This window comes from Vigna angularis, chromosome 1, assembly GCF_016808095.1.
Source record: "Vigna angularis cultivar LongXiaoDou No.4 chromosome 1, ASM1680809v1, whole genome shotgun sequence".
Lineage (NCBI taxonomy): Eukaryota > Viridiplantae > Streptophyta > Magnoliopsida > Fabales > Fabaceae > Vigna > Vigna angularis.
The window spans coordinates 62,835,359-62,850,603 of NC_068970.1; the positions used below are offsets into that span (position 1 = coordinate 62,835,359).

At 29.2% G+C, this 15,245-nt stretch overlaps 2 protein-coding genes across 4 annotated transcripts; both read left to right on the forward strand.

Moving 5' to 3' along the window:
• Positions 1 to 1,008: 1,008 nt before the first annotated feature.
• On the forward strand, positions 1,009 to 4,963 carry LOC108347681 (uncharacterized). 2 transcript variants are annotated; one of them, XM_017587077.2, is made up of 4 exons: positions 1,009 to 1,081; positions 1,197 to 1,267; positions 1,696 to 1,906; positions 4,503 to 4,963. In XM_017587077.2, exons 3-4 carry the CDS (start codon positions 1,725 to 1,727, stop codon positions 4,687 to 4,689), a joined length of 369 nt encoding a protein of 122 aa, XP_017442566.1. In that variant the 5' UTR covers positions 1,009 to 1,081; positions 1,197 to 1,267; positions 1,696 to 1,724; the 3' UTR covers positions 4,690 to 4,963. The 2 variants fall into 2 exon arrangements, with proteins under 2 accessions (XP_017442566.1, XP_017442565.1); XM_017587076.2 differs by lacking the exon at positions 1,197 to 1,267 and having other exon boundaries at positions 1,012 to 1,081.
• A 4,076-nt stretch (positions 4,964 to 9,039) lies between these two features.
• Positions 9,040 to 12,298, forward strand: LOC108347316 (probable caffeoyl-CoA O-methyltransferase At4g26220). 2 transcript variants are annotated; one of them, XM_052869352.1, is made up of 6 exons: positions 9,040 to 9,292; positions 9,378 to 10,000; positions 10,796 to 10,875; positions 11,004 to 11,148; positions 11,242 to 11,373; positions 11,883 to 12,298. In XM_052869352.1, the coding sequence occupies exons 1-6, from the start codon at positions 9,238 to 9,240 to the stop codon at positions 12,171 to 12,173; spliced, it is 1,326 nt and encodes a 441-aa protein (XP_052725312.1). In that variant the 5' UTR covers positions 9,040 to 9,237; the 3' UTR covers positions 12,174 to 12,298. The 2 variants fall into 2 exon arrangements, with proteins under 2 accessions (XP_052725312.1, XP_017441970.1); XM_017586481.2 differs by lacking the exons at positions 9,040 to 9,292; positions 9,378 to 10,000 and adding an exon at positions 10,634 to 10,722.
• The last annotated feature ends 2,947 nt before the right edge of the window (positions 12,299 to 15,245 follow it).

The window sequence follows — 15,245 nt, forward strand, 5'->3', positions numbered from 1 at the left end:
TGTAAAAAAAAAAAAGAAAATGACGTGGTACCACCGTTAGCCACTTCAGTGGATTTTTGACGCCGTTGGTTTTGAAAGACAAAAAAATTATAGTTACTTTAAGGAGAAGGATCAAAGTATATCTTACTTTGAAAGAGAGACTAAAAACAATTTCGCTTCATAATTTAGGGACTAAAAACATATTTAACCCTAAATAAAAACTATCTGTAATAAAATTATAAGAATGATTTATATTTAATTGTTGTATAATAATAATAATATTTTTTATTATTGTTTATTATCTAAAGTAAACATGCGCATATGTTTTTACTGGTTATTATTATTATAAATATTACTTTTAAAAAATATATTAAATATTAGAAAGCTATTAAGTAACTAATATTTTGTGTTTTTTATATTCTGATCATCATATATTATTTTATATTATTATTCAAAGAGAATTATCTCGGTGTATAAATTTTGTTTCCAATTTTTTTCTTTAAACTTTTTTAAATCAAAATAATTATTTGACCAATTTTACTCTTTAACTAATTACTTTTACTTTTTTTAATTATTTCTTATTTGACTTTTATTTTTAAAAAATTAACTATCCTTTTAAACTAAAATGATTTTTATAATAAAAATTATCTAAAAATGTACATATTACTTACAATAAAACTGTAAAATTTATTTAAATTTATTTTTATAATTATGAAAATAATAATTTTATTACTTTTTATTGTCAGAAGAAATAAACACACATATACCTATTAAAATGTTTTAAACTTAATTTTATAATTATAAAAATAATAATTTATTATTTTATTGTTATAAAAAAACAGCACATGCATGTAATTTACTAATATTCATAGATAAATTACATATTTATGAAAGTGTAAGAACCAACAACCCAAATGGGCCACTGTAAGAAGCAACAACCCAAATATTTGTGGGCTATAGTTGTATCTCTCGTGGCCCAAAAAAAAGCCCAGACGAAAGTGAAGATTGTAAGGGACAAAAAAGAAAGAAGGCACAGCACAACACAAGGTTAAGAGTGAAGAGACAAAGTGAAAGAGATCACTGCATTGCTTCTGCTCACAAGGTAACACTCTTAGCCTCTTCTCTCTTATTCTTCTTCTTATTCTCATTTCTGATTTCTGTATTCACCTCAGATACTATGATTCATCCACCCTTTGTCTTTTTCATTTTCCCTGCAGATCTCGTTCTCTCCTCTTCCCGATCTTCTTCTCTCACACTATCATCTCTTTCATTTTCAATAGTTACTTCAGTTGCGTTTTGTTTTTGCTTATATTGCCTAATTTTATTTATTTTTTATTTATTTATGTGGTTGTAGTGTGAAATGGTTGATAATTTTGGTTCTGACATGACACCTAGAACCCTATTTTATTTATTTAATTGAAGTTCTTTTCATTTGATATCAATGCATAACTCCATCTTAATCCCTTTTTAGTTACTCATAAAACATCACCTGCTAAGCCAATGTAGAAATGAAATGGATGAGGTAGCAACTGTTAGTGTCGAAGGCCGAGATGTGTTCTAGATGTTGCTTTAAGAATATGCCTTTAGCTGTTAATTTTCTTTTTGTTCTGACTATTGTCAATGTGAGCTGAAGAAATTATGATAGTTTGATAAACTTCTGCTTAAACACTTTTTGACTCTGTCTTATTCTAATATGATCTTTCCCCTTTGGTCTAGGGTTTTGTTGTACCTAGTTTGCAGACTTGATGGCGTCAAAGTTGCACCAGTTGCAGTCCAAAGCATGTCAAGCATCTCAATTTGTAGCCAAACATGGATCTAACTACTACAGGCAATTGTTGGAACAGAATAAGCAATACATTCAGGAGCCTCCGACTGTAGAAAAATGCAACCTGCTATCGAAACAATTGTTCTACACCCGCCTTGCAAGGTTATATGTTCTCCAACTCCCCCTTTCCCCTCAAATAATGTGTATGGATGGATTTATTGTGTGAAAATTTCTAATTGTCTTTTTTTGATTGCAAATTGTCTTTTGGAAACTTTAAAACAAATGGATGCTTCTAGTCTTTTCTATTGGCCATAGACCAGAGAAGTCTGTATGAATGATGTGGATGCAAGGCTTTAACATACTTTGTACTGCTGTATTATGTTGGCTTGTCCCTCTTTCGCCAGAGTTTCTTATTGACTGAGATATAAACTTTCAGTCATCAATCCCCTAAATTACATCAAATATCCATGTTGGGATATCCATGTTTGGGATATCGACTATTTTTATGATGGCTAACACTATTTCTGCTTTACCTGGATTTGGAACTGGCTGTGAGACCAAAGTTCTAGTTAATGTCTCAAAGTTGTATATGGGAAAGTCTTCTATTCTCTTCTGATTTATAAAGTAAGTAAATGGGTCCTCCTTCATGTCCTTGATCGTGGGAGATGTTATGGAATGGGAGATTGTTTTCATTTTGATGGTAAAGGGATAAAACAGATTCTTGTTCATATTTGTTACAAACAACAGTCTGATGTGGTTCCTATGCAATGATGTCAAACTCAAGGATCCCAAGAGGATTTGAGGGAGTATTGTAACTCAACTCATAAGAGTTTCAAGTCTATGAAAAACTATATTCATATATCCATGCATGCATTAAAAAGAATATAGGCAATATAACAACACATAATAAGTCTTAAGTATTAAGATTCAATACATAACAACTATAAATAGGTTCACAATTCATAAAATTACACTATTGCAAGAGCAAAGGAAAGTATTAAGGAAACAATACAAAGCAGACTGCCAAGGACGAAGGCAGCATTGGTGACAATGGTTGTGAGTGCTGTGATGGCCATCAATGGTGAAGCTAGCATCAATTGGAAGGTACAGTGCTTCAATTGTTATTGATGACAGTTGTTTGACAACAATGTCAGTCTCAAAGTGCGCACACTGTTGAGAGTAGTTTATTTCTCTTCTGATTTGTGAATGGGTGGGAACCCTAGCAGAACAAAAGGGCCATGCGAATTGGACTTCTATTTTTGGTTGGGTCGAGTCTTTCAGCCAACAAATGGGCCATTTTAACTCTCAAACCTCATCTGCTCAAACAAATTGGACCAATGTGATGCACCTCATGATTTCATGAGCAACTGAGTGATCCGGCTACAGTCCACACCTCTTCTGATCCTCGTGTGCATCAGCTTGCTGCATCCCCCAAACTTGTAGGATCACACGAGTATCCAAGTATACTTGTGATTTTAACAATGTTGCCACTGTAGACTTATTAAGGGTTCAGGCTATAATTTAGCAATTCTTCTTCTAAAATATGCTGAGCCAAACACACTAAATACGTTAGCCCATCCATTAATTGGCCTTATATTGGGAAAGTTCACCTGGTATGTGGCATGAAAGGTTGATTGTAACCAGGGACATGAGTCAGGGGAGAAGGGCAAAATTGGCACTTGAAAAATGAAGTGGACTCTATAAACGAACAGGTGATCATGTAATTAACATTAATCCTTTCTTGGAACTGAAGTTTAGTTTGATTCAGCCCACGAATCTGTTCATACCATAGACTCTAGAATTAGTATTGGACGTATTGGAGACAAGTGTTTGCGTGGAAGAGTCCATGGACAGAATTTAGTGTAATCAAAGTTCTGATCTGGTGTTGGAAAGAAATGCCAGAAATATATTCTGTGTATGCTTTAGTGAATATTGTTATGGATGCTTTAGAAGTACAAACTAAAATCCTGTAGGACTCTAGAACCAACCGGACTCTTAAGTCTTTAGATACCATGTTATTTACTTTTGACTAACTTTTGGACTTCCTATAATAACCTGAATCCCTAATTTCTGACTTTCATGGGCTTCATTTGCTTGCCAGATATACCAAACTATAGCTCTTTGCATCACTATGCGTGTACAATTAGCATTGAACATAATACATTAATTATTTATTACACTTTAAAAATTATTTATCCACATCCAAGTAGCAAGACATGCATATATTTGAAATTAAGTCTCGTTGCATCAAATAATTAATTTAATTTTTCCTGTAATCCATCATAGCATGGTTCAACTGTATGCATTGAATTTAGCAGCTCATAATGTGCTTTTCATTATGAGAACCTATAGTTTTAAGTCTAGAATTTCTTGTTAATTGGTGTAGTCATCGTGTTTACAATTCTGATATAAAATAACCTTAGCTCTTCAATTTCTTCCCACATCTGTTTGTAGTTTTTGTGCTGAAGCCCACTTCTGCTAGGTACTACTGAGCCAGTGCTGCCTCTCTATCTCTGTCATCTATTTGTGAATGCCAATGCTTATGTGGCTCACTTCAATATTGGTTTCAAATCTGTCGTGTGTTTCTAATTATGCTAGTTTTCATCACGATCTTCGGTGAATTAGCAAAACAATGATATAATGAACTCCGGAAACCTGTTCTGCATACTGTATTGTCTCTATGTAGTAAAGTCTGTTGTATGCCAATTTAATTTTGGGTGCCCTCGCTGCTACATATAACTCTTCAAATCTTTTGCAGTATTCCGGGTCGTACAGAGTCATTCTGGAAGGAACTTGATTATGCCAAGAATTTGTGGAAGAACAGGAAGGACCTAAAGGTGGAAGATGCAGGTATTGCTGCTTTGTTTGGCCTGGAATGCTTTGCATGGTTTTGCGCTGGTGAGATTGTTGGAAGGGGATTTACTTTCACCGGTTACTATGTCTGACAAAAACCACTTGAAAGTGTAGGTTTTATCAGTGCTTATATACTCTTAAAGCCAATTTCTCTGATCATTCATACATTGTGTGGATTATTCTACAAGGCAATTTTTGTTATTCTGAATTATTTTGTTTTGGGAGAAAGGTTGAAAAACTAGGGTTTAGTTTTCATAAGCCTCAATAACCCCTTGTAGTTGAAAGCGGGGGGACGAAACATGCGTTGTTCTCTTGTACTGTTGGAAAGCTAGTGATGGTATTCCACAATGATGAATTGATGATATACTCCTGCAAGTCTTTTAATTATTTTTGTCATGCTTTTTTATTTAAAAAAAAAGATTTAATTAAGCTGGAAGTCTGATAAATTTTGAAACTTTTAATTGAGTTATTAATAAATTTTTATGGTTCCGAACAAATTTTTATGATGCTATTTAATAAATTTATATTTTTTTCATTTGAATTCTTGTTACTGTTTAATTTTTTATTAACTGGTATTAAGTGGTTGACGCGATTATGATCTTATCTTGTTAAGTTGTCGTAGTATATTATTTTAAAATTTTATTAAAGATTTTGTTGAAAATTTCTAAATTTATTATGAATTTTGAAACTTAATTAAGTTATATAAAAATTAAGTAGTTGTTTATTCCAATCAAATAAACGAGAGTGAAAGTTTATGTCCTATAATTGATATCTTTTGTCTTTCGTTTTTTTTATTTGTTGAAATGTATTAAAAGTAAAAAAATTATTTTTTTGTTTATTGGTATTCGGAATTTTATAGTTTTTAGCAGATTATAATTAATAGAAAGACTTTGGTCGGAGAATGTTAGAAAGCTCAACGTTACTTCAATGGCAACTTTTTTCATTGTTTTTCTTTTGTAATATAAGCTTGATCCATATCAAAATGAACTGTTGACGGGACAGAAAAGATATTGCTGCAAATTTACACAATTAAATATAGTTATTTATTATTTTAATATTAATTTACTGTAATAAAATATAATTATATAATATTATATCTTTACAAATATCATAAATATTAATAAAATATTATGATGTACTTTTACATCTTTTGTAGAGAAAGTTAAACGTATGAATTATCTTATTTTATTTTTCATATTATTAATTTTTTATTTCTCTTTTTTCGTGTGTTTTTATGTTTATTTTGTCCTTATTTTATATCACTTTTCTCCACTTCCGAAACAGCCAAGTGTAAAAGTCAATTCAGTATAGAAAAAAAATATTTTAACACATTATTTCTCACCTTCTCTTTAAAATAAAAACATGTTAAATAAATATAAATGTTTCAACTTACCATCCTAAAGTATATTCTATTTCAGAAGTATAGATAGCAGAGGGTAATGATGACCTTGGCTTCAATAAAGTCATAATAATTAGCAATGTTTTTTAACATTTTAAATACATTCATTATTGGTTAAAATTTTGAATAAGATTTATTAAATAGGACGACAGACTTTCATTTTTTTTTTTATAACTTGTAATGAATATTAGTTAATATAAAATAATGCATAAGGAGATGTGTTAAAAATAATTCTTTTGATAATTATATCTTAAACATTCATTATATTCTTTTCTTAAAAAAAACATCTTTAGCATATCCAATAGAAAATTTACTGTGACAAGGCTACTTTTTCATGGTGTTTGAATGTCATGAGAACTGTCCAGAGAAGATGAACTCGGAATATTTAGTCTTAATGGTAAAATGATTCCTTGACTGAAACTGTGAGAGGTTAATATATGAAATTTGGGAGTGAAAATGAGGTAATAAACAAAGTCTTTTTTTTTGTAACTCAAGCAACAACACTAACAATACAATATTCATAATTGACTGTTGTAGCTCTCTTCGACTGTCATAAGGTATAATGCTACTTCAATCTAATGCTCACAATTGTCAAACCAAGCTTTATATGCAATTAAATAAGAATAACTTCTTACAGCAATTGGTTTACATATAAGGTCTTATTCTCTGATTATTTTACAATAACCCCTCTAAGTTTCCTACCATTATATATTTACGCAAAGGTCCATTAAAACAGTGAAATAAAATTTACTTGGTACAAACAAACAGCAACAGTGTCGTAGAAGCTATGTTTACGCATTTCAAGTCGAAAAAATGGTAGAAAACTTATGATGTTTGTGCAGTGTTTGATTATAGAAGAAGATTATGGTGATTTGAGTTTGATTTGTGATGATGCAGCAAAACCGCATTGAAGCTTGCGGTTTCACGGTTGAATCTTTTGAAGAACAAGAGCGAATTGCATGTGTGGAATCTCCGGAAAGAATTGGCTGACTTTCTTCGCTCTGGCCACAACCATGCTGCCAGAGTCAAGGTAATTAATCACTATCATCTTCTCTGTTTATTTTTAATTTCAATTTCAGTTTCTAAATTTTCATGTCAAAAACTTTTAATTTTATAAATAAATGTTAAATAATTTATTATATGATGACAGAGATGAAATCAGTACAAAGATTATGACCAATATAAATTTACATGAAAGTTAAGAAATTAAAAGGATAATTAATAATATTCATTTTTAATATATGTTTTTTTCTCTCATGCATTTTTGTATTTTCTCATCTTTGTTTTAATTAATCCGGTTACTAATGTTAAAATGTTCAGACATTTGAATTTTAGTATTCATTCATATGTATTATGATTATTTTCTTTTAAAATATAATTAAAGTGTAGTTTATCGATACATTTCTCTTAAATCTAGTCTTATATTTGTGTATATGTACGAGTTGTTGTTTTTTTTTTAAATCTGTGTTAAGAAAATTAATTAGTTATTATTATATTTTAAAAAATAATTTATTTATATAATTATATTTTAGTGTCATAATTATATATAATTATAATATAATATTTAAATACAGAGTTAGATAATATAAAAAATTTAAATAATTATTTATTGGAATATGTTAACGTATTATTGGTAAAAATAGAAAAAAAATAAAAAATAACTTGTAAAGAGACCAAAGCAGTAATACTACATTTTTTTTTAAATATAGTGTATAGTTAAATCTATGGATTTTTTTTTTCAATTCTTTATACAGTTACCCCCAGTTATTTTTTTAGAAAGAGTTTTAAATGTTGCAATTTTAATTTTCTTAAAATACCACTAAAATATAGTACTCTAAATCAGTCTTAAAAAAAAGTAGATGCACGTCCACTTAAAATCTGTGATTCTTATTTTTACTTAACGACTCTCATATATGATTTTTTTTTCAATAAATTTTGTAAAAAGACAAAGACACATTTTTATGATATTGTATACTCTCAGCTTTCAAAAGTAATTTCCAAGAAGCTAAAAAGGGGAATAAATAATGAATGATGAATAAATAAGAAAAGGTTATTCTCCATATATCTTTTGCTTTTCTTTTCTTTTAATTATTTATGAACTTCTCCTTTACGTGTTTTCAGGTTGAATATGTGGTGATGGAAGAGAAGACCATGGGAGCATACGATCTTATTAAGATATACTGTGAACTTATTACAGCACGTTTGCCAGTGATTGAATCACAAAAGTCTGTAAATTTCACCAAATAACTTTATAATATCTTTTTATACTTTCCTATTTTACTTTTATCATTTTAAATTTTATATAGGATAAAAATGAAAAAATAGAATTTTTTAGAAAAACAAGAACTATAAATTTATTCTTTTAAAATTTTGGATTAAAATTTTAAGTTGGGAATAATTTCAGTATTCAGGTCTTGTTAGTGCTGCTTCTTCCTAAAAATCATTAATATTTTTCATAAAAATATACATGAAGATACTTATGTATAAATACATTTTTATGTTTATTTGACACAAAAATGAGTTTAAAAATATAAACTTTTGTATTTAAAAAAAAAGAGAGTAAAAAATAACTAAAAATAGCGTTAAATAAATATAAAAAATAAATGTAAAAATTTAAGTGTTTCAAAGAATATTTTTTATTTATGTATTTATATATCATGACATTTAAAGGGAACACATGGGAGAGTTTCTTTGTGAAAGTGTTGATGTTATGTAGAAAGTTCACTGTGATCATACATTCTTACTATATTGATCCTTCTATCTTTCTATTCTTTCCCTCTAGAAACTGCCCCATGGATTTGAAGGAAGCGATTTCGAGTGTAATATTTGCGTCCCCAAGATGTTCGGATATACCTGAGCTTGTGGATGTGAAGAAGCATTTTACGGCTAAGTATGGAAAAGAGTTTGTCTCAGCAGCTGTTGAATTACGCTCTGAATGTGGTGTGAATCGTTTGGCAAGTCTCTCTTACTCTTTCTTATCATGTTGAAAATCATCTCTTATCAATTCTTTTCTTTCTAATTTAGTATTGTGGTTCAGTTGGTTGAGAAATTGTCTCCCAGAGCACCAGACGGTCCAACCAAAATCAGAATACTGATTGAAATTGCAGAGGAATATAATGTCAAATGGCAACCGTCTTTAGAAGAAAATGATGAGAAATTGTCTCACGATTTACTTCGTGTTCCACTTGTTGGTGATGAAGAAGAACATCCTAGTTTACATGCTTCTTGTCAACTTAAAGAAATGCAAGATAAGTCTAGAAGTTTCTGTGAGAAGAATGGAAAACTAAATTCTTCAGGTAACTTCTTGTAATCACTTTATGAGAAACATAGTAAGATGGTAATTGCGTAGCTGAATATTCGTGGTTGTTTAATTTGTTACAGGTACTAGAAATCAGGAAGAGGATTTTGGAAACTTGTGTTGTGAAAGCACGAGTGCTTTTCAAAAGGGTAGACATAACTGGGAGATGGAATTCAAGCATGCTGCAACTGCTGCACAGGCAGCTGCAGAATCTGCAGAACGTGCAAGCGTGGCTGCAAAAGCAGCTGCTGAACTTTCCAACCGTGAAAAGTTAATAAGGCAGTGTTCAGGTGAATGGCAGAGTTCTTGTAGAGGAGGGTTTAGAGCTGAATTATCTCTAGAATATGCTTTTCATTCTTCCAAACATCTTTCTGCTGGTTATGCTGCTAGCACATTCCGAAGAAGCGCTTTTGAGATTAATGTAAGAGAACAAAATAGACTGGTAGGACCACACAATGAACATTTCATGAATGGTGATGATAATGTGGTGAAGCCTTACCAGAAAGTGCAGGGTGAAGCAAACAAGGAATCAAGCGGAAGTGGCTCAGATGCATACTTAGATTGTGATACTAGTGATTCTGAGGATGGAGTTTCTGAACAAAATTCAGTCATTCTTGCGCATCCTTCAAAAACTGCAATGATACCAGATAAGGAAGAGACTTCAAAACCATTAAATTGTGATAAGGATATTCCCTCAAAGGAGAAGGTACCACATGTTCATCCAAAGTTACCTGATTGTGATACCTTCGCTGCGCAATTTCTGTCTCGTAAGAAACATCTTTAATAGAATTTCAAGTTAGTCTAAATCCCACGTCAAAATAGAAAGTAAATCATCACGTAAGATTGAAAATCTATTAATTCATTATCTTAAAGTTTTATCTTAAAGTTTTTGATAGAAAAAGACATCAGTCTTACGTGATTGAACTCGTATCTCATTATATTTGGTTTAATGTAGTGGTGGTGCACGAGAAACTCATTATTTACCTATAGTGTATGGTGTAATTTCCCATGTTGAATCATACTAAATATTCGGGCATCATAATATATATATATATTGATAGAAAGTTAATATTTTTTTTTTCAAAACTTAAATACATATTATTATGTTGAAACTAGTTGGAATCATGTATCTACCCATTAATTTTTCTTATCTGTACCCAAGAAAATGTCTCTGAAGAGCATGAAAAGATGGTGATCAAGAACTAAATGAAGCATTCTTTGTCTGAAAGATTATAAAGAAGCAACTGATATTAACTAAAAAAACTTATAATACATTCCTACCGTTATTAACTGAGACTATTAAAGAACGGTGGAATAGCCCAAAATAATTAATATGCTGTGCTAAGAGTTTAGTGAGAAATGGAGAACATATCTGAGCCAAAAGTGTTCGCAAATACAGTTATATTGCAGAGTGAGGGATTACTAAAGGTAAAATGATTTTTTTTAAAAAATTTTTGTTTATATTTTATACTACTGTTTAAGTTCAGTTTTCTTGTGGCAGTATATATTGGAGACTGGCGTTTATCCACGAGAAGCAGAGACCCTCAAAGAGCTAAGAAATGCAACTGCAAAGCATCCCATGTAATTGTTCTTTGTTACCTGAATATCACTTCTATACCTAATAAGCATATCATTGACAACAAATTCTGACATATGTAATGTGACATAAGGAAAGTTTTTATGTATGTAATGTGATTTTGATTCTTAAGGGGTTTCATGGGTGCTGCACCTGATGCGGGTCAGCTAATAGCCATGCTCTTGAAGGTTTCGAATGCTAAAAAGACAATAGAAGTTGGAGTTTTTACTGGATACTCTCTTCTGCTCACTGCACTCACAATTCCAGATGATGGAAAAGTTAGTATATATATATATATATACTGCTTGTTATGTGCCATGTGTGTTATGTTGTTAGCTCCATATTCATTTATTATGTGGTTGCTGCTGTAGATTATAGCGATGGATCCAGACAGAAAAGCTTATGAGATAGGGCTACCATTCATTAAAAGGGCTGGTGTTCAACACAAGATTGACTTCATAGAGTCTCCAGCTTTACCAGTTCTTGATAAGCTCTTAGAAGATGTAAGCTATGCATAACCACTTGCATTTGCATTTACATCATTATCAGATAAATACAATACTAATAAAATATGAGTCCAAGTCACTTTCTTTCCTAAACTTTAAGAAAATAGATTAATAGGTTTTCATTATGATGTTCAATTTTTTCATTTTTATTTAATATGAAATTATATTCATATTTAGATTTTTATAAAAAATTTGAAAAAAATAAATTAATGATTCTTCATCTTTATACGGTCTTCAATTTTCTCATTTTTATCTAATGTGAGGTTGGAAATCTCGTATCGACTAGAGATAACACTAAATTATAATATATAAATGGAGTACAAACCTTATCATATAAGTCGGTTTTGTGTGGTTGAGTTAGGTTTAAAATTCACTTCCTAATATGATATCAGAACCATGGTTGAAACCTTTTCTAAGTGTGGTTAAGTTAGACTTAAAATATACCTTTTAATATAATATCTGATACTTAGACTCACGTTTACTCTCAATTCCGGAATTTTGTGCAGGCTGAAAATGAGGGGAGTTTTGACTTTGCTTTCATTGATGCTGACAAGAACAATTACTGGAATTACCACGAGAGAGTTATGAGATTGGTGAAGATTGGTGGAATAGTTGCATATGATAACGCACTGTGGGGAGGAACTGTTGCCTTGCCTGAAAAGGCAGTTTCGAAGGATAAACAAGAGTGGAGACTGTTATCGCTTGCTTTCAACGAAGCAATTTCAAAGGATTGTCGTGTTCAAATTGCTTTTGTTTCAATCGGTGATGGAGTCATTTTCTGCAGGCGTATTGCTTGATTCTCGTCTCAACACTGCCGTCTAAACCAATAATTAACACAGTTCTCAATGCAATCTCACTCACAATTTGTATCAAGCATAAACTTTAATTATTCCATCTCTTTATCTGAATTATTATAAAAATAATTGCACTTTAATAACTTTTTTGATAATAAAATATATATTACTTTTTTTATTGTATATTTGAAATGGAACACTACTATTCTGGTTGTAAAAAACTTGTAAAAAAAATTATTAAAAAAACATTTTCTAAAAAAAATTATGTTGTTAAAGAATAGACAAAGTATAAACTTTTTTATGTGGGATAAAAAAATGAACACGAGCCACACTTTTTATAATGATTAATTTTCAATCGTTAGCTAGAGAACAACGTAATGATGAGATTTATGACAAACGAGGTATTTATGTTATTTGTAATACTTATGGACATAGAAAAGTGAGTTTTTTTTTTCTTAAAAAGGTAAATTTCATTCACTTTCCTTTCTTGGAAATGTTAAAAAATGCTATACAAAGTGATGTACAACTTTCAAATACTAAATATATAAATATCAAAAAACAATTAACTAGTGATTTAGCTAATTTATTGGTTTGGTTTATTTTAGTTTTATTATTTTAAGATTCAATTTAATTTTCTATTTAAAAAAATTAATTTAATCATTTTCGTTCGTAATTTTTTTAATTAAAAAAATATAGAATGTCACCTATTAGATAATGATAGTGTGATATGTTGATGTTATTTTCACACAACCATAACTAAACATGTAGTACTTTATGTTTTTTTTTTCAAATTAAAAAAATTACAAATTTTATAAATTGACATAACATGTATGAATACGACATTAATGAAAATTATCAAATTAAACCTTCTTAAAAAAAATTGAAAGACAAATTAAATCTAAAAATAATAAAGAGACCAAAATAAATCAAACCTAAATTACTAATTAAGAAAAAAAATCAAATATAAAGATAAACAACTTATAAAACACTTATAAAATGTATAAATGCATATATGCAAACCTAGAAATTATTATAGGTATAACTATCAATATGTTGAACTAATTATCGGTATTATATACTGAGAAAACTCAATGTCTCTAAACAATTGAATATCACCTATAAATATTTGTTTAACTAAACATATGAAACACATAAATATAAATCACACGTGATAGCCAACCAAATTCTAACTTGTGTATGGATATATTTGTTTTTAATATATTAGACATCCAAATCCATTCGATTTGAATTAATATTATTTGAAATTATTATTTTTGGATAAATCAATTCAAATTTATTCAATTTAAATTTTCTTATTTAACCGAGTATTTCAATTACCATTTAATTAAAAAAATATTTAAATATCAAATAATACTATTTAATGACTAAAAACATTTGTAGTCAACATTTAATAAAATTGAAACAAGCTAACGTTCATGTTAATAATAATAAAAAAATCAATATAAAAATTAACCAAAACAATAATTATGACTGGCTTAGGTAAAAAAAAATTAATTCACATATGTCAACAGATAATTTTGCTAGCTTTGGCCAATAAATTCTTGGTATATCAAGTAAGAAATAAACTAATTTGCAAAAAAAAAATCATAACAATTTATATAAAAAATAAATTTTATCGATATTAATAAAAAAACGTGATCGAATTAATTAAAAAGTAACCATCTTAATAATATTTTAATCTCCCAAACTAAAATTAAGCCGAAGAGAAAATATGAAAACTAAATATATAAAGTAAAAAACATGAAATTTTTTAAATTTGTTCTTTTTAAATAAAATTTTATATTTTATATTTTTCACTAATTCAATTACTCATGAAATTTTAATTTTTTGATTAAAATAATATTTTTTATTGTAAGTTAAAATCCTTCTTTAAGGTCAAAGAATGTATATACTAATACTATAAACACATTTACCGTACAGAAAATAATTATCTTTGGATAATCTTTGGGAAAAAGAAAACACTTGTCAATTTATTGAATTTTCACTTTTACCCTTATTTGAAAGTGACATTCCCGCTTTTGTCCTACTTTGAAACTTCTCGAAAATGCAATCCGGAAATAGAAAATGTATTTAGGAAAAATTTTGTTTATGGAAAAAGAAAATATATTCCTGATTTTTTTTTTCTGGAAATCTTTTAAAAAAGATGACTTCAGAGATTTATTTTCGGAATAATAACTTATCTCTTCTTGAACGATGTTTTCGAAGAAAAAGTTTTTTTAACAATTCTTTAGATAATTTTTTTGTAACTTGTGATTGATAGTTTAAAATATACAAATCAATAAAATAATTTTCAAAATATTATTAAAATATAATTATTTCTTTTTAAAATATGTTTTTTTATCATTATTTCCCGTCACCTTTCTTTTTCTTCTCGAATCTCTTGTTAAAAAGAAAAATATTATTTAAGACACCTAAATATTTTTATTAATTTAATTTTATCTTTATTTATTTTTTATTTTCTTGGAAAAATACAAAATTTAATATTTTTTAAGATCATTTTTATTTTTAAATTCTATGTTAAATAAATGTAAAAGTGGATAAGGTACTCTAAACAAAAATAAATAAAAGCTACGAAAATGAACAGTTAAATAAATGAATTTGGTAGCTGTGTTGAAAACGCGGGTTGCTGTTGCTATCATGGTGTTCCTGTCGGCGGCGTCCAATGACTGCGAAAGGGAAGGAGAACAACGACCTCTGGTGGTTATGGTGATAACAGTGACATGCATAAGGATGAGTAACTTCTCACATCATTGTTATAAAAAAAGGTTGATACAGTACTTTCCATCCTCTAATGACATCATTGGCTAAAACAAAAATTTTGTAACGTAATTGGCACCTTAATCGGGTACTGGCTTCCCTCGAAGAAGAAACATGAAATAAACCTGAAGGTGACAGCAATTTTAACTTTTTTAAGAAAGTTTAGTTATTGAAAAATTTGGTAAAATTTAGAACTTCAAAATACCCACATAAAAGGAAAAAGGTAGTTGAATCATTCAAGACATATTCACACCGCCTTCATTGCTTGTTGAAATGGTGGTTGCGACCTGCAACCTC